This window comes from Miniopterus natalensis, chromosome 10 (assembly GCF_054644295.1).
Source record: "Miniopterus natalensis isolate mMinNat1 chromosome 10, mMinNat1.hap1, whole genome shotgun sequence".
Taxonomy (NCBI): Eukaryota; Metazoa; Chordata; class Mammalia; order Chiroptera; family Miniopteridae; genus Miniopterus; species Miniopterus natalensis.
Genome location: NC_142090.1, coordinates 27195574 through 27222425, shown reverse-complemented (window position 1 = coordinate 27222425; position 26852 = coordinate 27195574). Strand labels below are relative to the sequence as shown.

At 37.2% G+C, this 26852-nt stretch overlaps 1 protein-coding gene across 1 annotated transcript in view; it reads left to right on the top strand.

Moving 5' to 3' along the window:
• MET (MET proto-oncogene, receptor tyrosine kinase) overlaps positions 1–19010 on the top strand; it is a 148082-nt gene extending 129072 nt beyond the window's left edge. Inside the window, exons 15-21 of the mRNA XM_016201632.2 lie at positions 301–531; positions 2557–2637; positions 4479–4660; positions 8409–8518; positions 9720–9885; positions 16592–16728; positions 16836–19010. Coding sequence (XP_016057118.2) covers positions 301–531; positions 2557–2637; positions 4479–4660; positions 8409–8518; positions 9720–9885; positions 16592–16728; positions 16836–17046 — 1118 coding nt within the window. The 3' untranslated portion in view covers positions 17047–19010. The remainder of the gene's footprint in view (positions 1–300; positions 532–2556; positions 2638–4478; positions 4661–8408; positions 8519–9719; positions 9886–16591; positions 16729–16835) is intronic.
• The last annotated feature ends 7842 nt before the right edge of the window (positions 19011–26852 follow it).

Sequence of the window (26852 nt, the reverse complement as noted above, 5' to 3'; positions counted from 1 at the left end):
ACATGCATGCAGGTTATGATTATTACAATAGCTTTTTAACTCAGAATGTCACAATGGCACTGTCAACCTACTTTTGCCCACCCCTGTGTGTGTGCAAGCCAGCATCTTTTCCCAGTTTACCATTTGTATTAAACCAGTTCCTTTGTAAAGACTATTCCCAGCCTCATTCAATGATAAAAGTATCATTTCTTTAATTTCAAAATTCAGGCTTCATTATTAATTCAACTTGTTACCCCTGTTGCAGTCCCCACTAAGTGAGGTTTTGCTGTCGTTTTCTAATAATTTTACTTTATCTTGCAGACCAGTTTCCTAACTCATCTCAGAACGGATCATGCAGACAAGTGCAGTATCCTCTGATGGATCTATCCCCCATCCTAACTGGTGGGGACTCTGATATATCCAGTCCATTACTGCAAAATACAGTCCACATTGACCTCAGTGCTCTAAATCCAGAGCTGGTTCAGGCAGTCCAGCATGTAGTGATTGGGCCTAGTAGCCTGATTGTGCACTTCAATGAAGTCATAGGAAGAGGTAAGTATTTCCACTCAGCTTTTTGTTAAATGCGATTTTCCAGTAAGCATTTTATCTTCTGCCTTTGCAGATTAGGAATTTAGACAATGGTGAAAGCAACTGACAGGGCAGTGATAACAAGTGCGCTTGATTTCTGTTATGCAGAAAAGCAGGTCTGCAAATAATATCCATGAGGACTTGCCCCTGTCCCTGGAGGCAATTAATAATCTCCCAAATATACTAGAAATAAATCATATTCCTTCCCCACCTTTTTCATAATTTAACTATAATTTCTTGAAAGATGCCACTTTCATCTAAAACATCATTCTTTTATGTTCCAATATTTTTACTCGTATCTCCTTCCAGTCTTTCTTTACTCTGAGAACAGTGGCTAACCTTATGAAGTCCTCATTTATAACAGTTTGTATGCTGCTGGGCAGCATCAGAAGACGGGGAATTTATAGCATTCTCCTGATCCGAAACTTCTTTATACAGGAAGGAATGAATATTTGTAATAAGCCAGAGAGAGCAGCAATAATAGCTAGCACAAGATATTGAAGGAAATATTTATCAGGAAAAGAAAGCAAGCAGAAGCTAGGAAATGAACTCTGACTCTTACCTTTTTTTCCTAAAAAGCTTTTACCTGTAATACTGAATGGTCTCTGATCCCTTTTATTCTGTATGTGCTGCAAGAGGTAGCACAGGCATCTGCCAGCATGATGCAAAAGAAGCTGACAGGACCATTTGCCTTATATGAACACGGAGCCTTCCCATTTTCCTGTGATAGCACCCACACATTCCTCTATCACATACTCCAGGTTTTTTCCTGCTCCCCCTTCCTAGTAGCAGCTTTTCTGTTAATAAGCATGTTTTACGTCAGAGTAATTTATAGTGCTGTTACCAACCTATAAATTCCAGTAATTGCACCAGTTTGAGTATGTAGCCTCATTATGTTCTAATTGTATGCATTATAAAATTAGAATTTTTTTATTTTTATCATAAAAGGTGCAAAGTGGCAGTTATTTCTTTTGTATAGTAATAATCATTAATGATTCTATAAATATTAACTATTATTTGTATGTTTTTCCCCAGTAGAATGTGAACCCTTGAGATCATAAGGTTTATCTTTTTCATCTTTGCATTTTAAGAGGGTAGACTAATGCCTGACACTCACATACTAGGTATTCAGGGAGTCTTGGCTGGCTAGATGAATTAAGGAATTGAATGACTTACACAGCTATCAGATGTTTGGCACCTCTGAGGAAAATTACTGACACTGGATAAAAGGCTACTATTGGGAAGGTGACGTGGCTAAAATCAGAGAGAACTGGATGAAATGACTCAGAGTGAATTTGTTTCATTTGGGTAATTTTCATTCAGTTTCAGCCAACCTGGATTACATATTAACTGGTGACTAATGGGGGAAATCCTTATTCTATAATGCTAATCTTATTTCTAATGGTAACATTTTTATTTCATTCCAGTTTATTGGAATATAGGGAGCTTATTTTACTTTATTTTGTCATGTAGGCAAAACTTTATTTTTATATTTAAAAGGTATTATTTGATCCTTAAAAATAATAAAAATTTTTATGAGATACATGTTACTCCTGTTTTCACTAGTTTCGCTATGATTGAATATTATATTAGCCTTTTAATAATAGTTATATTATCTAAATTTTTACCATGTAGTAAATAATCATTGCTTATATCTTTGGGTAAAATGTGTTACATCTACATATACGGAGTGAGGCAAAAGTAGGTTTACAGTTGTGAGAACATAAAACACAGAATTTATTCTTACATTATTAACTATTGTATTATTTTCCATACAAACAACTGTAAATCTACTTTTATCCCAGCTTACACTCACAAGCACACACACACACACACACACACAAGTGATATTGTTAATCAAAAGTAGATGAAACAATGTACTTTTTTGTCATGTACGAAAAAGGAAATGAAGATTGTGAAGTGCCTAGTAAGTAATCGTTACATAATTAAAAGTAATGCAGCACTAACTAAGTACCCTCTTTCATGTAGGTCATTTTGGGTGTGTATATCATGGGACTTTGTTGGGCAATGATGACAAGAAAATTCATTGTGCTGTGAAATCCTTGAATAGTAAGTTACATTTTATTTAACAGTGGAGTACACTTTTGTGGTTTGCAAATTAATAGTTCATAATGAAATGTTGATTTACACTTTCCCTTGTGGAAAAGTCAGCTACTTCTGGAATTATGGATCTATTCCTGAAAATTTGGTCTAAATTCTTATTGATATATTTCCTCAGAAATTATCCCTGAAGGCCCTCATAAGTTAAAGTGTAGGAGAAATGAGGTTCTTAGATGAGCTGAGTATCATTTAACTATGTTTGACTTACAGTATTTGTTTTGTAAGTGACATTCATGGAAACTATTGGAGGCATGTTGGCACATACAAGAGTAATGATTCATTTTATCCAGAAGCATTCCTATAATTATTTTTTTAACCACAACTTTCATTAAAAAGTTAAAAAAATTAAATGAGACAAACAGGAGAAAAATATGTTGGCAGAAATTTGAAAAATGTAAATGTGGTAATACCTCATTTATCCGCATTTTGGGAGAATGAGGTATTCCACATAAATGAATTTCCTAAACAAGTGAAATTTATCCCTCTTTTAATGCTAGGACATTTTTTAAAATGTTAGCAGTTATGGAGAAACTCTTTTTTAAATGGAATGCAGACTCTGTTTGAAAAACAAGCACTGCTTTCAAACATAAACTAAGACTTTACTGATGACCATAATTATGGCATAAATTACTGTCTTGTACAACCCAGTGTACTCCTCATACTAGTGTTTGCCTGGCTCCATCTTTGCGGACAGATCTCAAATGTCAAGTCCGTGTGCTTGCCTTTTCTAAATTTCCAAATTTGTGCTCATAATTTTCAGCATCCTGAAAAATGTTAACCAGCTACATTACAAATTTATGTTGGAATAATAAGTTTTAAATGCACAAGGTTAAAGGTTTTTCTGCAAGATACGTTATTGTCAGAACTATTTCAGCCTTTTTTACACATAAATCTTCATGCTAAGTAGTGTTCTATATGGTTGATTTTGTTGGAAGTCTGATCACAAGGTAATTAAAGGTTTTATGTAAAACCTAACTATACACTGTAATGGATTAAGTATGATTTTCATTGTTGCCTCACAGAACAGCACTACTGCCCATTGTACAAAGAACAATCCTAACACCAAGAAATCTTTCCCTGTTCCTGTTGTGCACTGATCTCTTGGACTTTCTGGTTTCAGAATGCATTGCATTTGTAAAAGAATATCATCACTCTCACTGATATTAGTCAAATTAATAAATTAAAGGTTGTTAACTTCATTATGCTGACTAGTGTCAAGCCCTCAGGATCTCTATCTGGAAATGATTAAAAATCAAAAAAAATCTATTTAGATATATGGCAATGATTGGTCTTCAAATCCTCTCAGTCCAGGGATTGGAAAACTATGGCTAGCCACCTGTTTTCCAAAATAAAGTTTATTGAGACTCAGATACTTATTGTCTATGGCTGCTTTTCACTACAATGGCAGAGTTGAATATTTTAAACCATATGACCCACAAAGCCAAAAAATATTTACTATCTGGTTCTACAAAAAAGTTGTCAACCATAGCCCTAAACAGTCACTTTAGAAATGAACTGGCCTACTTTCCTCTCCTTTTCCTGTATGAGACAAACTGATTGCTAGCTAGGCTCTAACTTACAAAAATGAGTGTAGGTGACGACTTGAAGGCACAGTGCAGGGCAAGCGACATCATTCACTCAGATGTATTGTAAAAAAAGACTCCGAGGATGAGGCACCAGGACAAGATGGAATCCTATGGTTTTATTTGCCATTGCTCTTCTTATCTGAACATGACAAAGTATTCATTGTTCTGTAATGAAATCAATGTCTTCACCACTGGATTTCTCAGGAATCACTGACATAGGAGAAGTTTCCCAATTTCTAACTGAGGGGATCATCATGAAAGACTTTAGTCATCCCAATGTTCTCTCACTCTTGGGAATCTGCCTTCGAAGTGAGGGGTCTCCACTGGTGGTCCTACCATACATGAAACATGGAGATCTTCGAAATTTCATTAGAAATGAGACTCATGTAAGTATATTACCAAGCATACTAACCTGTAAACTAGCTGTAAGCCAGCCAGCCTTCCAAAATGTGCCTGTTTTGAACCTTTTAAAAAGCTTTTTAGCAAAAGAAGCACATGTAAAATGTTAGCACCATTCAAATGTACAAAAGCTGCTTCAATCCACTGGTACCTGAAAATTCTCTATCCTGGTGGGAACATAGTGATACCTAGAAGGGTTTCCCCTGGTGCAATGATTCTTAACTTCCCTGCAAACAGCCTTGCTCTACCATCCCCCTGATAGGTACATTTTGTCACCTTTGAGGGCCTACTATGAGCCAGAAACAGCACAGCACAGGAGACATAGAGAAATAATTAGCCTCAGTCCACATGGAGTGTTAGCTCTAGAAGGCCATTGAAGAATTAATTACAAATGAGTCCCTTGTTATTCTTCAAACTCGCCAACTACTCTCCTACCTCTAGACCTTAGCACTTGCTGTTTCCTCTGCCTGAACCCCCTTCCCCAAAATATCCACATATCTCAACTTCAGCCTTTTGCCCTGATATCACCTTCAAAATGAGGCTTTTCTGACCTGTCTAAAATTGCAAGTGACCCACCCAACCCTGTCCCCCCACCATCAATCTATCTCCTCTCCCCCCTGTTTTATTTTTCTCCATCATGTTTATCGTCTTCTTACACACTAGGCCTGAGTGGTCTAATACTGTGACCGTGAGCCACATGTGAAATATGGCTAGTCTGAATTGAGATTTGCTACAGGTATAAATACATTCCAGGTTTTAAATATTTAGTATAAAAAAGATAAAATATTAATAATTATTTATGTTAATTACATGTAGAAATAATATTTTGGATATGTTGGTTGAAAAATATATTGTGAAAATTAATTTCAGCTGTTTCTTTTTACTTTTTTAATGTGACTTTTAGAAAACTTTAAATTATATTTTTGACTTGCATTAGATTTCTGTTGTGCTATGCTAGACAATAAATTAATAAACAGCTATATATGTATATATATATATGGATGTGTGTAAACACACACAGAAATACACATATCCCATTAAAATGCAGACTCATGAGGGTGGGGATTTTTGTGTATATGTTCTCTGCTGTAGCTCTGACACCTAAAGTGGTGTTTGGCCCGTAGACTCTCAGTAAACATTTGTTGAATGAATGAGCTCAGAGTTACAAAAGAGGTTCTTAGGCTCCTTAGTGACATTTTTTGTTGTTGTTAATCCTCACCTGAGGCTATTTTTTTCTATTGCTTTTCAGAGACAGTGGAAGGTAGGGTGGGGGGAGAAACATCAATGTGATAGAGACACATCAACTGCTTGCTTCCCACACACTCCCTGACCTGGGGCAGGGAGTGAACCCACAACCCAGGTATGTGCCCTTGGCCAGGAATCAAACCCACAACCCTTCAGTACGCAACCAACACTCTAACCACTGAGGCACACCAGCCAGGGCTCTTAGTGACATTTATGATAGAAACTAATGAGTAAACAAGTGATGGCCAGATCAGAAACAGAGAACCTAAAGGGTGAGCAAGTAATGGCCAGATCAGAACGAGAAAGGAGAGAGGAAGGAGTCCCCAGAACTGAAAACACAGATGGCATCTGCCTCCTTAGCCCCTGTGTCCAAGGTCCTTTGGGAGTTAATTGAGTAGCTTTACTATTGATAAAAAAAAAATTTTTTTTAACTTCATAAACATGGGGGTCTGTTTCTCAGAGGAAATATGCTCTAGGTTGGATGATAAAGTAATTTTTTTATTTTCTGCAAAAAAGAATAAAATACTTCCTGGCAATGAATGTATGCGGATAGGGTAACTTTACCTTATAAAGCACAAAGCTACCCTGACAGATCCCACGTTTCCACTTTAACTTTTGTCATTATCCTGATAAGTCATCTGGCTGGATATGCTATCTTCTCTAGCATATTATGCCCCAGGGTTAAAGCATGATAGAGATTTCTTATTATATAGTACTATGTCCTTTTATAACCTAAGGAGTCCATACCAACGACAACTACTAACAAAGGTGTGTTTTAAAGAGAAACTCAAGGAACTGGCCTCTCTACATGGTGTGTGTATTAAGTAGGGCTGCAACCCTTCTTGCAAGGCCCCCACCATCTGCCTCTTGGGTTCCCAAACTCCCCAGCAGCTGCTAAGAAAGAGATACCCTGTTCTTGATGGCCAGGCACCAGTAGGGCTGCAAGCCACAGTGACATCTATGTGATTTCAGTTATAGTTCCTAAAGTTAATAAAGAGATTCCCACTGTCCATCCAGTTTTCTGGATGGAGTTCCAAGAGAATGAGATTTCATGTTCTCTTTGTGGGTCCAGGCCACTGGAGTTGTGAGCTGGTGCTTCACATGTAGGAGGGGTTTTGATGTGATTGATTTTGCTACATGTGAGCTTTGGAGCCTAAAAGATTTAATTTAAAATCCTAATTCCACCACTTACCATCTGAGTGGTTTGGGGTGATTTATTTATTTCATGTATTTCTGGTGCTCTAACTTCTGGGGCCTTGATGACCCTGCAGGGACTCAGGACTAGCAAATTCCCAAAGATGGTGAACAATTCACCTTCAAAGAGCATGCAAACCAGCCAATTCAGAGAGAGCCCAAACCCCAACCACCTCCTTTAAAGGGCTCTCACTGCTCTAGGTCACTATCTCTCTGCCCTAATCAACTAAAGGCCAGGTACCACACAACTGGGGACAGCATTTATACACAAAAACCCGCCTGCAGAAATTATTCAAGCTAGTCAATTCTAAACCTCCCTACCCTGCCTTGCCCATTTCTTCCCACAGAAACCACAATAAAGCCTCACTGTCTCCTGACCAATCCCAGTGCTTTCCTGTGTGGATTTGCATGACAGGGCATGCCCCCTCCTCTTGGGGATTATAACAAACTATCTTTTCAGTGGTGATTGTCTCCCATCCGTTGGCTTCACCATACCTGAATAATAATAAAAACCTACATTTTAAAACATCTGCAGCCCAGCTGGGTGTGGCTCAGTGGTTGAGCGTCGACCTAGGATCCAGGAGATCGCAGTTGGATTCCCAGTCAGGGCACATGCAGGGGTTGTGGGCTCTATCCCCAGTCAGGGGCCTGCAGGAGGAAGCCGATCAATGACTACTCTCATCATTGATGTTTCTGTCTCTCTCCCTCTCCCTTCCTCTCTCTGAAATCAATAAAGATATAGTTTTTTAAAAATTTAAATAAAAATTGTATTGGTGGTGGTTGTTTTAAAAAAAAGAAACAAAAAAAACACCTCCAGTTCCACATCTGAAAAATGGAGCTCCTGTAACCAACCTGCCTTACAGAAGTGTATGAGGATTAGTCAAAATTTATAAACCATCCAGCCTGGTGCTTTGCAAACAGTAGATACTTAATTAATGATTGCTGTTATCAAGAGGGCATGCTCAGCCAGTGTTGCTCAGTGGCTGATCTTCAACCCATGAACCAAGAGGTCACCAGTTCGATTCGGGGTCAGACCACATGCCCAGGTGGCAGACTTGATCTCCAGTAGGAGGTGTGCAGGAGGCAGCCAATCAATGTTTCTTTCTCATTGATGTCTCTTCTCTCTCCCTCCCTCTCTCTAAAATCAATAAAAACATATTTTAAAAATTAAAAAAACACACACAGGGCATAAGTTATCATTTGAAACAAGATTTTTATAAACATTTCAGAATTCTGAGATCATAGCTAGAACAGTAGATGCTTAGTTTATGAGTTTCCATTTCTCTTTGGTTGCAGAACCCAACTGTAAAAGATCTTATTGGCTTTGGTCTTCAAGTAGCCAAAGGCATGAAGTATCTTGCAAGCAAAAAGTTTGTCCACAGAGACTTGGCTGCAAGAAACTGTATGTAAGTATAGGAATCTCTGTGTCCACAGTCTAAATTAAGTGATATGGAGGTATCTACTTCCACTGTTTAAGAATAGTGAGGAAACTTTATCTTCTTATGCAAAAGTCTTTTATTTTCATTACAGTTTTAAATCCATATGTAAGCACTTGAGATGTAGGTGGGGCTTTCTGTCTATATCAAATGGAGAATTTAATAGGGATGCTCTGGAGGGTCTTAACAGCTGTTCTATGCTTTTGCCTTTTTTTTCCTTCCCAAAAGTAGACCTCAGTGTTGTGGTTTCACACTGCATTAGTGTTGGGAGGTAGAATTTGATTTTCAGCCTTTTACAGTGAAAAGAACAGGGCTGATAACACAAATATCAACATATTGTCACTTCCCAAGAGTGGATTTGAAGTCAGCCTGCAGAAGCCCTACCAAAAATGGTATTTGGGAATGAATATACAAAGAACTTTATTTGTGTCTGACTGCCTGGGCTGTATAATACAACAGTCAACAGTTTGTAATTGATTCAGTGCTTTGCCTTGCATAGCGCTGATTCATGACTTACAGTATGAGTGAATAAGAGAGCTGTGCTATTAATTTCCTACCTTGGTTTTGGTCAGTGTAACAATATAAAAGCTCACTTAAACAAAGGGATACATAGCCTCAGAGAACGGAAATTGATTTTGTTGAAACTTGCTTTTTTTCTTAGATGCTATACTATGTGTCCTGTTCCTCTATTACCTCAGTGGTTTAATATATAAATTTTATGTACTATCCTAGCCCATTTGAGAATGAAAAAGTGAGATAACAGTGCCCTGTCCTGTCTCTCCTATAAGACTAAGTATTGGTAATAAGTTGACAAGTGATTATTGGCGATTACTTTGGTTACTCAGTTGGCATACTTGATTTAGCAACCAAGGAAATCTGGAAGGGGGCTCAATTTTACTACTTCTTTAGATCCAAAACAAAATGAATTTTCTTATGTCACATCACTCATGATCTCTTTCCTTGGTCTATTGAATTTGCAATGTAAATGTCAAGCATTTTTATTCAAGAATTCCATTGTAATATAGTGTTAGTCAATTGAGGATAAAAGAAGCCTTCCTGCAGAGTTATGGATTTATGGATTTCAAATACAGAAGTCACTTGTTCTGTAGATATTCAGCATCACTGTAAATTTTTCTGTTTTAGCCATGAATAATATTTGCCCTTTCTGTAGGCTGGATGAAAAATACACTGTCAAGGTTGCTGATTTTGGTCTTGCCAGAGACATGTATGATAAAGAATACTACAGTGTACACAACAAAACAGGTGCAAAACTGCCAGTGAAGTGGATGGCTTTAGAAAGTCTACAGACGCAGAAGTTTACCACCAAGTCAGATGTGGTAACGTATTATTGATCACCCCTGACCTTCTCCTCTTTTACTTTCATACTCAAATTTTTTTAGTAGTTTTATGGCTACTTAAGTTTTTAAAAAAAGAAAAGAAGCTTTCAACATCATTAATTTCAGTTTTTTTCATAAGTAAAAGTGCTTGATTATCTAACAGGTACTCATAGTGTTATCGGTAGAAGTGGGAGATCCCCTTCCCCACTGGGTGCTCCCAATCGGTACTTAGGATATCTCAAGAAAAATAATTTTCTGAGACTCACATGTGAGTATGAGTGATTTTTATTTGTGTGGAATTATATCTCTCAGTTTCCAAATTCCCATTTCCCTTAATCCAGTCCTGGAAAAGGTACAACTGGGAATTCAGGAGAACTCGAAGCAAAGCCAGTGCCCAGAGTTTCCCTTCTGTGGTGGAACTGGGTCCAGTTTAGCATCAGGTTAGTTGTAGTCCATTAGTCCATTGTATGTGGTGTCCATATGGCCATGTGGACAGATGCAGGAGCGTGAGAGCCCTGAAAGCGAGGAGTCAAGCGCAACACACCAAGACACAGGAGAGAGAACTCCTTTGTTTAGGAATTTAAGTATCTCAGATCTTCCCATGCTTGCAGTGGCCATGCCTACTTGGCCAAAGGCCTGTTCCCAGGTATGACTAACAGGCAAATTACCTTCCCTGTGTCACCCAGACTGTATTGGACATGAGTCTCTTTGGCCTTCCCTTTGTTCCTTTCCAGTTAATTAATAAACAGGTTCATTACAATGGTATCAACAGTATGTTTTTTAAAAATTCATTTATTCAAAAACATTTTGATTGGAAGGGCACCATGCTAGATCCTTAGGAAGCCCAGAGCTGAACCAGGTGTGAACCATGTCCTCTGGGAGCTTAAGCTCAGCAGGAAAGAGAAGGCATGTCTATAAAAAACCCATACAAAGTAGAGTCGGATTAGCCCGGCCACTCATATCTCAAGAATTCATGGCAGCAAGATTCTACCTTGAAAGATCTGGAAGCAATAGCTGAGGCAGGTCTAGCAGTGAAGTCATTATCCCTGCACCTAGCTAGAAACATGTTCTCTTTTATCTGCAAAGGTCATCCTCCTGTCAGAACAAGCTTCAAAAGGCATGCGCCTGAGTACTGACACTCACCTGGAGAGCCACACTGCCCTTCCACCTGGAGGAAAGGACAGTGCTTGAAATTGTTACAGAACAGAAAGAGTTCTGTTCCACCTGGCACTACCAGAGCCAAACACTAGACCCTGAGAATTGCAGTGGAGAAATATTTGGCAACTTTATTATGAATGGTGCCATCCAGGAGAATGGGAAGCTAATGCTCAAAAGTCTGAATTCCCTGATGGCATGTAGGTTACAGATTACATAGGGAAAAATCACAAGACACTGAGGGTTAGGTGTTGAGAGTCATGCTGGAAGCTGATTGGTTAAAGGTGAGGTAACAGTAATAAATCATTTTTTTAAGCTCTTGAGGACAGTTCTGAAGTCTGTTCCAGTGTCCCTCTGTCTGGTTTCATGGGAAAGTAGCCAGGGGATTATTCTATCTTAGGGCTTAGGAACTGAAATATAACTTAGGTCAAGATGTTATCTTCAGCCTGCCAGAGGTCCAGACCTTATGATCATTAGTTAGGTCCATGCTATTGTCTTCTGCTGCCTCAGAGGTTGCTGATTATCCAGGGGAAAGGCTAGGTATATGAGGGGTATGGAAAGAAAGAGAGAAATATTTCTAGAGCTAAGATTTAAAGCTAAATTTAATCAAATAAAGGACCCTCGGTTTCAAAATGGGCCTTAAAGGCTATGTAATGGGCAAAGAAATAAGCAATGCCAATACAGGTGAGGCAAAGAGGCAGGAAAGTATACACTTCTTTAAAGTTCTATGGAAACAGTAAGCATTGGAAGACCAGAAAAAATGGAGGGCACAAAGTAGAATTATGAGAATAAATTAAGAAAACTATCTTGGAAAGCAAGCTAGGGAGTCTGGACCATACAACTGTATGGCTACCACCAGCACCACAACCAAGATATAGAGAAGTTTTGTCATTCCAGAAAAATTCCGTGTGCCCCTTCGTGGTCAGCCCCTAGTACCTGGAAACCATTGGTCTGTTTTCTGTCTCATAGTTTTACCTTTTCTAGAATGTCATCTAAATGGAATCATACAGTAAAAAACTTTGAGTCTGTCTCCTTTCACTTCGCATAATGCGCTTAAGAGTCATCCATATTTTGTCAGTAGTATCAATGTATCAGTAGTTCATTTATTTTTTTATTGTAGTAAAAAACTCAACATAAAATTGACCACCTTTAAGTGTAGGGTACAGTAATGTTAACTATATGCACATTGTTGTGCAACAGATCTCTAGAACTTCATCTTGTAAAACTGAAATTTTATATCCTCTGAACAACTTCCCATTTTCCCCTACCCCCAGCCTCTTGGCAACCACCATTCTACTTTCTGTTTCTGGGTTTGACTACTTTAGGTACCATATGTAAGTAGAATCATATATTATTTATCTTTTTGTGATTGGCTTATTTCACTTAGTATTACCTTAATGTTCATCCATGTTGTAGCGTATGACAGGATTTTCTTCTTTTTAAGGCTAAATAATATTCCAGTGTATGAATGTACCACATTTTATGTGTCCATCTGTCAGTGTTGGCTATTGGAATAATGTTGCTATGAATATGGGGGTGCAAATATCTCTTCAAGATTCTTTTCAATTATTTTGGTTATATACCGAGAAATGGGATTGCTCGATCATATAGTAGATCTATTTTTAATGTTTTAAGGGCCCTTTGTACTGTTTTTCATAGAGTAATTCACTCCTTTTTATTTCTGAGTAGTATTGCATTATACAGAAGTACCACATTTTGTTTATATATTTACCATCTGAAGGACAGTTGGGTTCTTTCCAGTTTTAGGCAATTATATACAATTATAACTGCCTTAACATTTGCTTAAAGGTTTTTGTGTGAACATAATTTTTATTTCTTTTGGGTAAATATCTAGAAGTAGGATTGTAACACTTATCTTACTGGGTTGTAAGATAAGTGTTATATTTAGCTTTATGAGAAACTGCCACCTGTTTTTCCATACAGGCTGTATCATTTATGTTCCTACCAGTAATATATAAGTTTCAGTTCAACATTCTTACCAGCACTTGCCATTGTCAGTTTTGGGGGTTCCAGCCATTCGAATAGGTTGTAGTAGTGTCTCATTTTCTTTTTCACTGTGTTTGCGTAATGACCAATGATGTTGTGCTTGTTTGCCATTTTTATACCACCATTAGTGAAGTGCCTACTCAAAGCTTTTGCCCATTTTTTAAAGTTTTAGAATTTATTTTCTGGGTTATTTTTTATTGTTGAATTATTGAGGTCTGTATGTATTTTTCTCGCATGTGGCTTTCCTTTTAATTATTTTACTGGAATGGAAGTTTATAATTTTATTGAAAATTTATCAATTTACCCATTTTTTAAATCATGGTTTTTAATAAATTGTGTTGCATCTCAATTTACCTACTCTTGAATGGTCAAATTTGGCTGTCACCATTCCTTGCTTACCTCAGCAGTGACCCTTTCTATCATGTTTTGTAGTTTAGAACAATATCTCACATATAACAACTGCTTTTTTACCATTTTAATAAAGTTGGGCAAAGATTCTTCAGATGAGTTCACTTCTGGTGCTCAGATGTTCGGAATGGCTTGACTGTTCACACAGTAAGTGTGAATGGTAGAGCTTTCCTGTCTTGAAACTGAAACTGGCTTGTTTCCATCATTCCTAATACACACACATTCTCACCTCCCTCTCTCTCTGTCTCCCCTCTCCCCCTTCTTCTCTCATGGTCAGCATCCTGCTCCTTCTTCGCTGCCCCTCCCCCCATTGTCCTGCCAGCCCAAAGCTGTGAAAGGGAAAGGCTTTTCCTGGAAACTGCTGCCCTCGCACTTCTCCCGTCCCATAAGTCCTCCAACTTTCCTCTGAATCCAAAGTATTGCTCAGAAATTTACCCAGCTCTGCCTCCTTTTATATGATTTTGCCTCCAGACAAACCTATAGCTTAGGCTATTGATTAAGGAGACTTTATCACAGACAAGTAGTAAGCCTCTCAGAACTTTGGTTTCCTCCTTCTTAAACATCTATAACCCTGGCTAGTGTGGCTCAGTGGCTAAGTGTCATCCCATGAACCAAGAGGTCTCAGGGTGGGTTTCCAGTCAGGGCACATGCCCAAGTTGTGGGATCGATTCTCAGTAGGGGATGTGCAGGAGGCCACCGATCAATGCTTTACTGTCACATTGATGTTTCTCCCTCTCCTTCTTTCCTCTCTCTCTAAAATCAATAATAAAAACATTTTTCTAAAAAAAAGCATTTATAAAACATTACATTACAGGTTTATAACAGGGTTATTACAAGGATAAGATAATCATTTTTTAAAGGACATGATACCCATGCCCAGCTTATTATATAACACATACCATCTCTCACTACCCTAATTTGGAAATTCATAGGCTTCCATGTTCCAGTATGCAGTAGAATCCCTCACCTCTTCTTGTTCAGAAAACACCTAACTGGTTTCGAACTTATAAATCGGCTCCTCCTATTTGTCTAAAGCATAGTGTTTTTGTTTTTGTTTTGTTTTTGTTATTTGTTTTTTAAATATATCTTTATTGATTTCAGAGAGAGGAAAGGAGAGGGAGAGAGAGAGAGATAGAAACATCAATGATGAGAGAGTCATTGATCAAGCCCACAACCCAGGCATGTGCCCTGACCAGGAATCAAACCCCGATCGCCTGGATCCCAGGTCGACGCTCAACCACTGAGCCACACCCGGCTGGGCCTAAAGCATAGTGTTTAGAAGATGAAATCTCCTGGAGCTCAACTTCAGTCATGTACCATCAATTTCACTTTTACCATTCAAAAACCCCACAGCATGGTCCCCTTTCAACCTTATCTGTCCCTCATCCCTTCACCTAGTCCACACACTGAGCAGTGACTATTGTACTTATAGTTCAATAAAAACACCTGTACTCTCGCCTCTTGGCCCACTCCTTCTATCTCTGCCCTCACATTACATGTACCTGTAAAACAAATTCTCCCTTGTTTTTAAGACCCACTTTACTGTCACTTTCTTCTTGAAGCGTCTCTCAGTACCCACTATTATCTCTCTAACTTTCCACATTTGTAACTCTTTTCTGTTATTGCTCTTTTGTTATATTTTACTGTTCTACATGACAGTTAAATTGCATAATATTCTTAACCCTGTTTAATCAGCTTTGGAGCTTATCCGGTAACTTGTACGCCATCAAGAGTCAGTAGATATGTGTTAAATTGATTCAAATTTTAATGCAAATTTTGGAACTTGAAGGTTAAAACAATGAAGTTGTCAGAAATGACTCATAAGATTTGCAGGCATTGAAAACTTTGATTTTAAAAGGCTGCAGAAGACAGCAAAGTTATCTGGTTCCCACCTGAGAAGGAGTTTATTTTCTCTGTTTGGATCAAGGCTGTCAGTGGCCTTTAAGGGCTCTTGCTCTTGGGCAAAAGGAAAGAGCCATTAATGGAGATTTGTGTCAGCAGTTACAGTATCTGCCTAGTTTCTTCCTTTTGCCACAGTGTTCAAAGACATGCTCTATTCTCCTTCCTGCTGAATATTATGAACACTTGCTTCTCAGTGTTATGTTCTCCTACTCCACCTGTCCAGTCTATATCCTCCTTCTCCTCCAAGATTCCTTTTTTCTCATTTCTCTCCACATATGCCTCTTAGTCTGTGAGTGCACAGGAAGTGTTGCTAAGCAGCAACTGATTTCCTAGGTCTTCTGCTCAGAGGTGACCTGCACATGCTGACTTACTCTCATTGTGTCATTCTCACCTTGGCACATGTCCAGGAGAAGGTAAATGTATGTATGACCTGACGTATTATTCCAAGTATAGTGCTTTAAATGAAGAAATTGTATATTTGGTCAAATTCAGCAGACCAAGCAAGATCCAAGAGCCAAGAACTTTTAGATGTTCATCCCACCATGAATTAAGACTTGTTGGAGAATTTTAGCAAGTCACTTAACCTCTCCATGCGTGTCCCTGCAATCTTCCTATAAAGTACTGATACAGCTATTTTATATTAACCTCCTCTTTTAACATTTCAAGTTACAGATATTTTATTAAAATTAGTTTTCAGTAGAGAGCCTTGTTACCTAGCAGTTTTATTCTGACTTTTAATGTGGACTTTTACTTATACTGACTTAGATCTTCTCTTTTAACATTAACTTTTAGATATGGTTACAATCTTGATTATTTACATTCATTTGGAAACCCCACAAATTTAAATTTTGGAAGGCTTGTCTTCTTTTACTAATAATCTAAAATTGTAGTGAAGCTATTGAAAGAGAAGGATAGAAACCTGTTAATGCTTTGCCTCTGCAGGAGAGAATTAGAAACCCTACTCTGTGAACTACAGATGAAATTTTAATCATGTGGACTTCAGATGTTCTTTTTGAAAACTTTACGTTTACTTGTAATCTAAACTTTATCCAATTCTGGTTTAAACAAATCATAAAATGTATAGCTTACTAATTGCCTTTAAGGAAATTTTTGCCCCAAACAGCAAGTGTATTAAATATGCTAAGCCAAGTTTAGTTATTAAGACCTACTGATCGCTCTTATATTTGTGCAGTCATACTTCTCACCTGGATTCTCCCTTCCATTGTTTGACTAGTGGTCCTTTGGCGTGCTCCTCTGGGAACTGATGACAAGAGGAGCACCACCTTATCCTGACGTCAACACCTTTGATATAACAGTTTATTTGTTGCAAGGCAGAAGGCTCTTACAGCCTGAATACTGCCCAGATCCCTTGTAAGTAGGAATTCCAAAAGAATCTTCTGCAGCTCTTATAATATTTACCTTTACAGAAAAGCTTGTCTTCAAAGTGTCTCAACAGCATTTCTTCCTTTCTGAAACAGGTATGAAGTGATGCTAAAATGCTGGCATCCCAAAGCCGAACTGCGCCCATCCTTTTCTGAACTGGTCTCCAAGATATCAGCAATATTCTCTACTTTCATTGGGGAACACTATGTCCATGTGAATGCTACTTATGTGAATATCAAATGTGTTTCTCCATACCCTTCTCTGTTGTCATCACAAGACAAAGTTGATGGCGAGGGGGACACATGATGGATGGATACGCCATCAGCCGCCTTCTGATAAACATCTTAGAACTATCCAAACAACAGTCCACATCATGACCAATATTTTTTCACTGCCTGGCCAATTGAAAGGCCACCAGATATATCCTGCTTTTGCCAAAATTGCACTATTATAGGACCTTATATTGTTATTTTAAATGACTGGATTCTAAGGAATTTGTCATCTGACAAAGCATCAGAGCCAGAAACTTGGTCCCATAGGCCAATGACCAGTGGCAACCCTGCAGCTTTGATGACGCTCCTGTCACATTCGGTCCAGAACCTGAATTCTGGGTTGAAATTTTAAAAATCAGCATCCTACCCAATTTCATATGGGGAACTAAGGCAATGAGTTTTGAGGCCTCCTTGATCACAGAAAATTCAGAAGTGGTAATGTCCGGGCAGCCCTGGGACCAGACCACTCATTTAGAATTGAAGTGTCTCAAAGAGCTTTCATGTGTTATATAGTCATTAACATATTTTATTACTGATGTTGTCATTTGCCTACTAGGCAAACATTCCTTTCTAAATTTTTGCATACACATTCCTTTTATTGGAGAAATATCCATAGGCAATGCAGTTAACGTTTCAAATCAGCAGGACACAAAATGTGTTTAATAGGACACAAAATGTGTTTAAACATATTGTACATAGATGACATTAAGAATTTTCATAAAATAGTTTAGTCATAATGAAATATTTGTCATTTAAAAATCAACTGTTTGAAAATAATACTGCTCTGATCTAATGAATGTGGACATTTAGATGTTTTGTCTCTATTTTTTTTAAATGCTGACTGAAAATAAAACAAGTACTTTGTGATGATAAGTGTTTTTCAAGGTAACTTAGCATGTTTTTAAAGCAAAATACATCTGACTAAAAACTTATTGGTTCCAATCTGGCTCATATGTAGGTCAAAGAAATGATCGATGGACTGGAAATATTAGCCTCATTTTCAAGTGGCAGCTTCCTATCTCACAAACACATAGAGAAAATAAAACTTTTGGGGAGTCCAGTTTTTGCATTAGGACTTGTTCTGTGTTAAGCAAAAAATGTTTTAGGAAAAAAAAAAGGCAATTGAAAGTTCTGTATATTTCACCTGGATGAACAGTTACTCTTGGTAGGACTTTTGTGATGTTTTTGTTTTGTGAGATTTTTGTGCTTACTACTGTATAGTGCATATGGCACAGGATACTTTAACTGGACTTCTCTGTATAAACATTTAAAATATTCTATTTTTATAAAAATGTTTATTTTTAATGATATAAGAAAACTTTCGTTAGGCCACAAAAATACTGCACTGTGAACATTTCAGAAAAGGTATGTCAGGCTTGGATTAATAATGGCTTGGTTTAAAATGGCTGTAAACAATGATAAGGAAATGTGCTGATTGCCAGTACACCCCACCCTCATTACATCATACAGCAAGCTATAAAGAGGGTGTGTTGCACTGAAATCCAATAGTAGAGTTGGGCTGTTGTTGCAAGGGAGTGATTACAACCAAAAGCTCTTTGACAATTGTGGAACTTACCACAAAACACAAGGAATTGTAGTGCAAAGATACTTCATTTCAAATATTACTATTTTAGAAGTGTAAAGAGTAATATTAATTCACAGGGTATTGTGAATCTGCTTTGTAGAAAGAAATATCTCTACCAATGTCGAGAATGAATGCATCAAAAACAGAAAGAACTTGTGGAAACAACCCATCAAACAAGTCTGCACACCTTATACGCTTGAGAAAGATGTAATGTGAAAATCGTGTTTGCTATTTATAAACGTGTCCTTAGGTTAATGTGTCTGGACAGATTGTGAGAGTAAGTGATTCTTCTAAGAATTAAATACTTGTCACTGCCTATACCTGCAGTTGAGCTGAATGGTACTTCTTATGTTAACAGTTATTGTTCTGATAAATCATACAATTAAAAATAAAGTGATGTATCATCTTGTAAACTGAGAGTTGGTTATTGCTAGTCATGCTTGATTACCCATCATTTACATTATGGCAGGAAGCCTACAAGTGATTTCACCTGCCTGCATCAAGATCCTCCATATATGAGATCCTTAAGTTAATGTGTGGACAGCTAAAAAGAATTTGCATCTCTGAATCTCAGGAAGTCTCTTTCTAAGGGTGCTTTGCCAAATTACCTACATTTCTCTGACAAGTTTTGAACTGCTAGAGCACCTGGCCCCACTTTAACATGATGCTCTTCTCCAGCAGGGTGCATTTTTGGACCAGAAGATATGACAATGGAGCTGCAAACCCATAGTTGACACAGAGATACCTAGTTGGCTAGTTGGGAGAGAAGGGCCTTCTTATCCACTACATGGGAACCCACCGCTCAGGAGCCCCTGGTTACTAGAAAACTACCTCTGCGAATATTCTTGTAATGATAAGGGAAGTCAAAGGTGATGTTTCACTCATCTAAGAATCATGTAGCACTTTGGAGCAATATGATTTTTAAAAAATCTTTAAAGGCCCAAGTTTAAACCTGTGCCTGCAAAATACAGTGGAGGCTGATTCTTTACTGAGAGAGAAGTCAACCCTTGAACACAGCCACTCTCCCTCCCAGCAAAGAGATGTGTTTTCATAGGAAGGTCAATCTGACTCCATGCTCCTGGAGGACAAGAATCTGTCATCTTTATTTATATTCCTACTATCTGGAACTTAATAGATTCTCAAATAATTGCTGAACTGAAACAGGATTTTTTTATCCTCAATCAATAAACCACCACAGATACAGTTATTACCTATGTAGCTTCCATGATGTTTGGTGAACACTGACATGGGAGGGGTGTACATTTCTAGAGAGAGAGGGATAAAAAGATAACTCTTTGCAAAATTTATTTGATGCTCTAAATTATTAATTACCACAGGACTTTTTACTTCACAATGTAGGCATCAATTATATTTTTGCTCTCTCTGACCTACACAACAGAAGGCACTCCTAAAGAAATATGAAGTGATAAAACATCAAGCACATCAAATGTTTGAATGCTGACATCTTCCATTATTAATCTACCCAATTTAGTTCAGGAAATAAGTTAGTATTATATAAAAGAAATTGATATTTCATTTAATTCAACTAATATTTATTGAACATCTACATATGTTAGGTACTATGCTGGGTAATGAGGATTTAAGAATAAACAATCCCTCCCACCCCAAGGAATTTAATGGAAGAGACAAAGTTACACAACTAGTGAATATTAAAATTATACATTTGTTAGATCTGTAAAACACCTTAAAGAAGCATCACAATTTATAACTGGAAGTTTGTACCTTTGACCCCTTCTCCCTTTTCTTCCACCACCACCCCAATTCCCTGTCTCTGGCTACCACCAATCTGCTCTCTGTATCTATGAGCTTGGTTTTGGGTTTGTTTGTTTTACATGTAAGTGAAATGACAGTATTTGCGTTTCTCTGCCTGACTTATTTCACTTAGCATAATATCCTCCTAGTCCATCCATGTTATCACAAATGGCAAGATTTCCTTTTTATGGCCAAATATTCCATTGTATATACATACCACATTTTCGTTCCATTCATACATCAATGGACTTAGGTTCTTTCTATATCTTGACTATTGTATATAATAGTGCAATGAACATGCATATATCTTTTTGAATTAGTGTTTTTATTTTCCTTGGATAAATACCCAGAAGTGAAATTGCTGAATCATATGGAAGTTCTATTTTTAATTTTTTGAGGAACCTCCCTACTGTTTCCTATAGTGGCTTCGCCAATTTACATTCCCACCAAGAGTGCACAAGGGTTCCCTACTCACATTCTCACCAACATTTGTTATCTCTTGTCTTTTTGATAATAGACATTCTAACAGGTGTGAGGTGATATCTCATTGTGGTTTTGATTTGCATTTCTCTGATGATTAGTGATGCTGAGTTTTTTTTCAGGTACCTATTGGCCATTTGTTTATCTTCTTTTTTTAAAAAAAAAATGTTCAGTCTTATGCCCATTTTAAAATCAGATTTTTTAAAAATTCTTGCTATTTTTTATTAGGTTTTTAAACATATTTTGGATATTATATGATTTGCAAATATTTTCTCCCATTCAGTAGGTTGCTTTTTCATTTTGTTGATGGTTTCCTTTGCTTTGCAGAATCTTTTTAGTTTGATATAGTCCTACTTGTTTATTTTTGCTTGTATTGCCTTTGCTTTTGGAGTCAGACTCAAAAAAATACCATTACCAAGACCTATATCAAGGAGCTTACTGCTTATGTTTTGTTCTTGGGGTTCTGTGGTTTCGGGTCTTACATTCAAGTGTTTAGTCTCTTTTGAGTTCATTTTTGTGTGTGGCATAAGATAGTGATCAAGTTTCATTCTTTTGCATGTAACTGTCCAGTTTTCCAGTTTATTGAAAAGACTGTCCTTTCCCTGTTGTATATTTTTGCTCCGTTGTAAATTGATTGACCATATATGTATGGGTTTATTTCTGGGCTCTATATTCTGTTCCACTGATCTGAGTGCCTGTTTTTATACCAACACCATACTGTTTTGATTACTAAAGCTTTGTAATACAGTTTAAAATCAGGGAGGGCATCACAATTTAACACACCAAAGTGAAGCCTCTTAGGCAAATAGATCAAGCTCTGACTTACCTTGGGCAAAATACTGAACCTCTCTCAATCTAAGTTTCTTCATCTGTTAAATAGGTTAATCCTACTTACTTCACAGGGTTATTTGAGGGCTAAAAATTAGTGTGTAAAGGAACACCATAGTTGCTCAATAATTGAGATATTATTTTTATCTTCAGTCTTAGGCAGTAAAAACCCACGTAAAGGTAACGGGTAGTTGATTGAAAGGGAAATTAAGTCTGAAAGAGACCTTATAGATGTTTAAATCCAAATTTTTACCCCATCCCTCACCTCGTAACTCCTTTATACAAATGGAAAGAGCTGTGATTTTACCTCATCCTTGTGTATTGATGTGCAGTGCAGGTTGGGGATGAGAATGGTGGCAAGACAATGACAGGACCATGCCAGCACTCCTCTTAGTGCAAGATATCTGAAGAATGCCTCCTTCTTTTTTCAAATTCCATACTATTTCTTTAATCGCCTCTCCAATAACTTGTTTCTTTTTTTTTCTTGCTTAGCCTCCAGATCTAGAATATACAACAGACATGGGAGAAAATCTGTCTAAATTCTGGAAAGTTGCATGAAGGCACAAGGATAAGAGACACAATCCTCACTCTTCATGTCTTGCGATTATTACTGTTCCTTGTTTTGCTCAAATGGATGGTTAATAATTATTCAGATTCAGGAAAAAGTAGACTAAGTACAATATTGTTTTAGTTATATTGTTTAGTGTTTGGAAGATAAGGAATACTTCATTAGTATTGTAAGCCATCTGGATGATTAGACATGCGCACAATTCACTCTTGTGGTGCTTTAGACAATTTCATAAGATAGGTATGCTGACATTATACCCCAAAAGAAGAAATGCTTATTGCTTTTAATTCCATAAAGTGTTTTTCCTTTTTATACTTAACATTTTTCTTCAGGACTATTTCAATTCCCTATCTATCAAAAATTGGAAATAACTTCAGTCATAAACCAGTGAAATATTTCAGTAGGTGAATTGAAGGTAATAAAACAGAGGCTTGCCCAAACTGTCCTTTGTTGTAAATTACACCAGAGATCTGGATTACGTCAGCCAAAGGTATTGATCACAATGCTGAGAGGTTTATAACTACTATTGACTTACCATGTGACCCTGGAGCAGATATCTAGGAAAATTGCAAAAGCATGTCTGTAGTAATGAAAAACCCATCATTAATAGGACTGTGTTAGCTTCAAGGCAAATACTTAACAAATACTGGAGGCAGAAGGAACTTTTGTCTTCTCCCTTTTCTCCTTTGCATGCTTCTGAGCTATTCAGATGAATGTTTTCCCTCTCATCAATAAAATGTGTAGGTTAAAAAAAAACAATATGAATTAATTAGTTAATTAGTCCCATATAAAATTAAAATCCAAACATCCAAATTGCTCCTAATTCTTTATTATTTAACGAACAGCTAGATCCCCATATAGATCAATTTAGAATAGGGGTCAGGTCCTATTCTCCTGGGCAGTTAAACCCTACCTGGTTAAGCATTCTGAAAACCACATAGCATTTAAAAAGCAACCCTGAGATGAAAATGGCCATATTTAGAGTGCATAAACAGAAATGTTTAAGGAAACTACTAATTTAGCATTATTTTGAAGCACTGGACCCAGATTACAATGGTAATGTTAAGAAGAAGCCCTTGATCTTTGTGCATTCACTTTTTCACTGTCACATGCGTACATTCTTTTCACCACATGAGTTCCAGGCTGGCAGAAACATCCACTAATCCTTAGACCTCTGGGCTGGAACAACAAAAATGCATAAAATCTTACAAGGCCAAAAGAGATCAACTTTTAAAATCTTTGGCATCTAAACATGTCTGAACTGTTTTCACTGACTTCCCAAATCATTTGTGCTCCCCCTTATGGACCACGAGATCTGTAATATCAGTTCCTTTCCTAATTGGCAGCCTGGAAATTTTAAGCACCATATTTCATTTACCTTTCTTGTTTGTTTATAACTTTCACAGTTATTTTGTGAGTTTTCTTTCTGTCTCTAATTCTGAAAGTGTTGAAAAGTGGTAATGGACAGATCCGACCACTCCCTGCCAGCCGAAGCCTTCACTTTGACATTTTTGTGCTGACATCTGCTCTTTCCATTACAGTCAAGCTGGCCCTTCCCTTCTGTAGCGCTGTGACTAACCAACCACCATATTCATCAGTGGCAACAATCCTCATAAACAAGAAATGACAAATTCTGAGCCTTTGTGAAATCCTGCCCCACACTTCTGAAGTCAGTCCCATGATATTCAGAGATTATTTCAGAAGTCCCAATAAAGATAAGTTACAGAGAAACCAAACTATCCTATCAGGATGCTTTTGCAAAGATGTTTCTATTATTTTGTTAAAAATAGTAATTAAACCTAGAGAATTTAAATTAGCTTCAGTGGTAGCCAAAGGGTCTGTAGAAACATATGGGCAAAGCAAGAAAGCACTATCATGAAGATACTAAAAAACATCTTTCAGAAAGAAAATATCCAGTCTTAAAACTACATAGGTATTTTTTTTCTGAAAATGAACTTAATTGATAAAAATAATAGTGATAATAATAATTATCTCATCCCAAGACATGTCACAGGAATAAATGACTGTCTGGAAGCTAATGGGCTCTCAGGAATTAGTTTTGCTTACAGAAATGCTGTTAGTTTAGTAAACAAATGCTTATAATCACAGCAAAAAATCAGGGCTGCCACCAAACCTGGTTGACTCACAGGGGAGAAAAAAAGGCCAATGCAAAAATGTGTCATGTGCTGCTCTTACTCGTTTTTTATTCATTAGTAATTTAGAAAAAAATATATATTCTTCATTTTTTTCTTTCATACATCTGTCTCCTACTTTTACTCTGACAGTGTTTACTTATGGATTGTTTTATCGACAGATTTAAGCTGTTAATAAAAATGTACCTCCTTTTAGTGCAGACATATCAAATTTAAATTATGATTGCTTTGAATTATTTTAAATACTCTGATGTGAAGAAAATGTGACTCCTCCACATGGGCTTTAGAATATTATCTACAGCCCGGCTGGTGTGGCTCAGTGTTTGAGGATCAACCTATGATCCGGGAGATCACAGTTCGATTCCCGGTCAGGGCACATGCCTGGGTTGCGGGTTTGATCCCCAGCAGAGGATCAGTGGAGGCAGCCAATCAATGACTCTCATCACTGATGTTTCTATCTCTCTCTCCCTCTCCCTTCCTCTCTCTGAAACCAGTAAAGACATATTAAAGTATATATATATATATTCTCCAAATTATACTTGGCTTAGAAGTCATTACACAGCATCTTTATTCTAACAACTGACCTCCTGATTCTGCTCTCTCCATATTGACTTTTCCTTATAATCTAAAACTAGCTGATTATGTCATTTTCCTGCTTGAAAACCTATGCCCATTTCTGGATGTTCCCTGAATAAGTTTTTTTATATTATGTCTTATTTTATTTTATTTATTTGTATTATAAAATATATCCTGATGGAAAAAGTTTTAATTAGACAAAAAGATTTAAACTGAATAGGAAATATCCTCGGATCCATGGTCTCCATCCTCACCTCCTAAGGATAACCAATGTTAACACTTTCTTGTATATTCTTCCAGAAACTTCCACTTTGCATCAGTTCTAAACTAAACCAGACACTTTAAGACATCCTTCAAAAGCCTCCATCATATTGGCCAAACTATTACTCAACATAATCTTTCCAATCAAGTGGCCACTTCTCTAACTCTTTAAACTTCCACCAAAAATAAGCCCCTTTTGTACATACAGGGTTTTACACACACACACACACACACACACACACACACACACACACACACACACACACAGACACCTGTATAAATAAGGCTAGACCAAACTATTTGGACTACCACCACACCACCCAAGTTGGCTTATAACTTGGTGTCCTTTCAAACTGATAATCTTTAAATATTTTCTCAACTTTTGTAACTTCTGTTTAAATAGAGAGGAGGTTGATATAATTTTCTCTTAATAAAAAAATTAAAGAATAGATTTACTTATTTAGTTCCATTTAACAAAGCAGAATCAATATACTAAAAACTAAATCAGTAAAATATAATACTTTTCTAAAATTCTAGCTCTCTTTGCAATATTCCAAACCAGACTGCTTAGAAGTTATGAAGGTTTCAAACTTAGGTAATAAAAATAAATTACCAATTTCTGATAAGCAGCATTGTATGAGGGATGATTTCAGAATTTCAGCTAAGGGCTTTTAACTGATGAACTGTACCTGTGTGTGGCAAACATGCACCACGGAGATGGGTTGGTTATTTAGCAAATTACTTTCCTTCAGCTGTCCTTTTGGCAGGAGCACACCCAACCTAATTTTGTTCATTACATAAAGAGCCACATGTGGAAACCTGAATCACTGACATCATATTACTTACTTAACCCAGTCATAATTCAGTGCCCAGTGATCTGGCAGGCCCACCCCTTACTCTCATTCTGGATGGAAGTACTATAACATTGAGGTTAAGTAGACACACTTTGGAATCAGACACTCTAAGTTAGACTCATTTCCACCACTTTTCAGTAGTGTGATTTTGGACTGGTTTTTACCTCATCTAGCCTCAGTTTCCACATCTGTAAAATGGAAATACAAATGGTGGCTGTCTCATGAGATTGTGCAAGGATTCAATAAAATAATGTATGCAAAAATCTCAACAAGAGGCAGTAATTATTTCTGGAGATATTGATTTTTTCTTTATTATTACTATTATTTATAGCTTGTCTTGCTCCCCAAAAAGATTCAATGTGGAAGACTCTAAAATAAAATTATCACCAAAAAAGATCCAAAGTTTGGCACAATCCAGAAATATGTGAAAGTAAGTCATGAAAGCAGACTCTAGTTTTCTTCATCCTTCAGCCTGATATTAAGAACTGATCTGATTCATAAAATTCCCTCTAACCAACCCCAACACTCCATTTGCTCTAACATAATTGCTGGAGTTGTTTACAGAAATCTGTACTTAGAATCAATGAGCTCAGGACAGAAAGCCTCAAAGCCATAGGGTGCTCATTGCTGGCTGACCCTTAAATAGCTCCACGTCCTCTTTGGTGTTCAAAGTTTGGGGATGAAATTACTGCCCTTTCTCAGAGATAAACACAAATGCAAATCTGAAGTGGTGTCCTGAAATTTGTTGAGTTTGAATCTCAT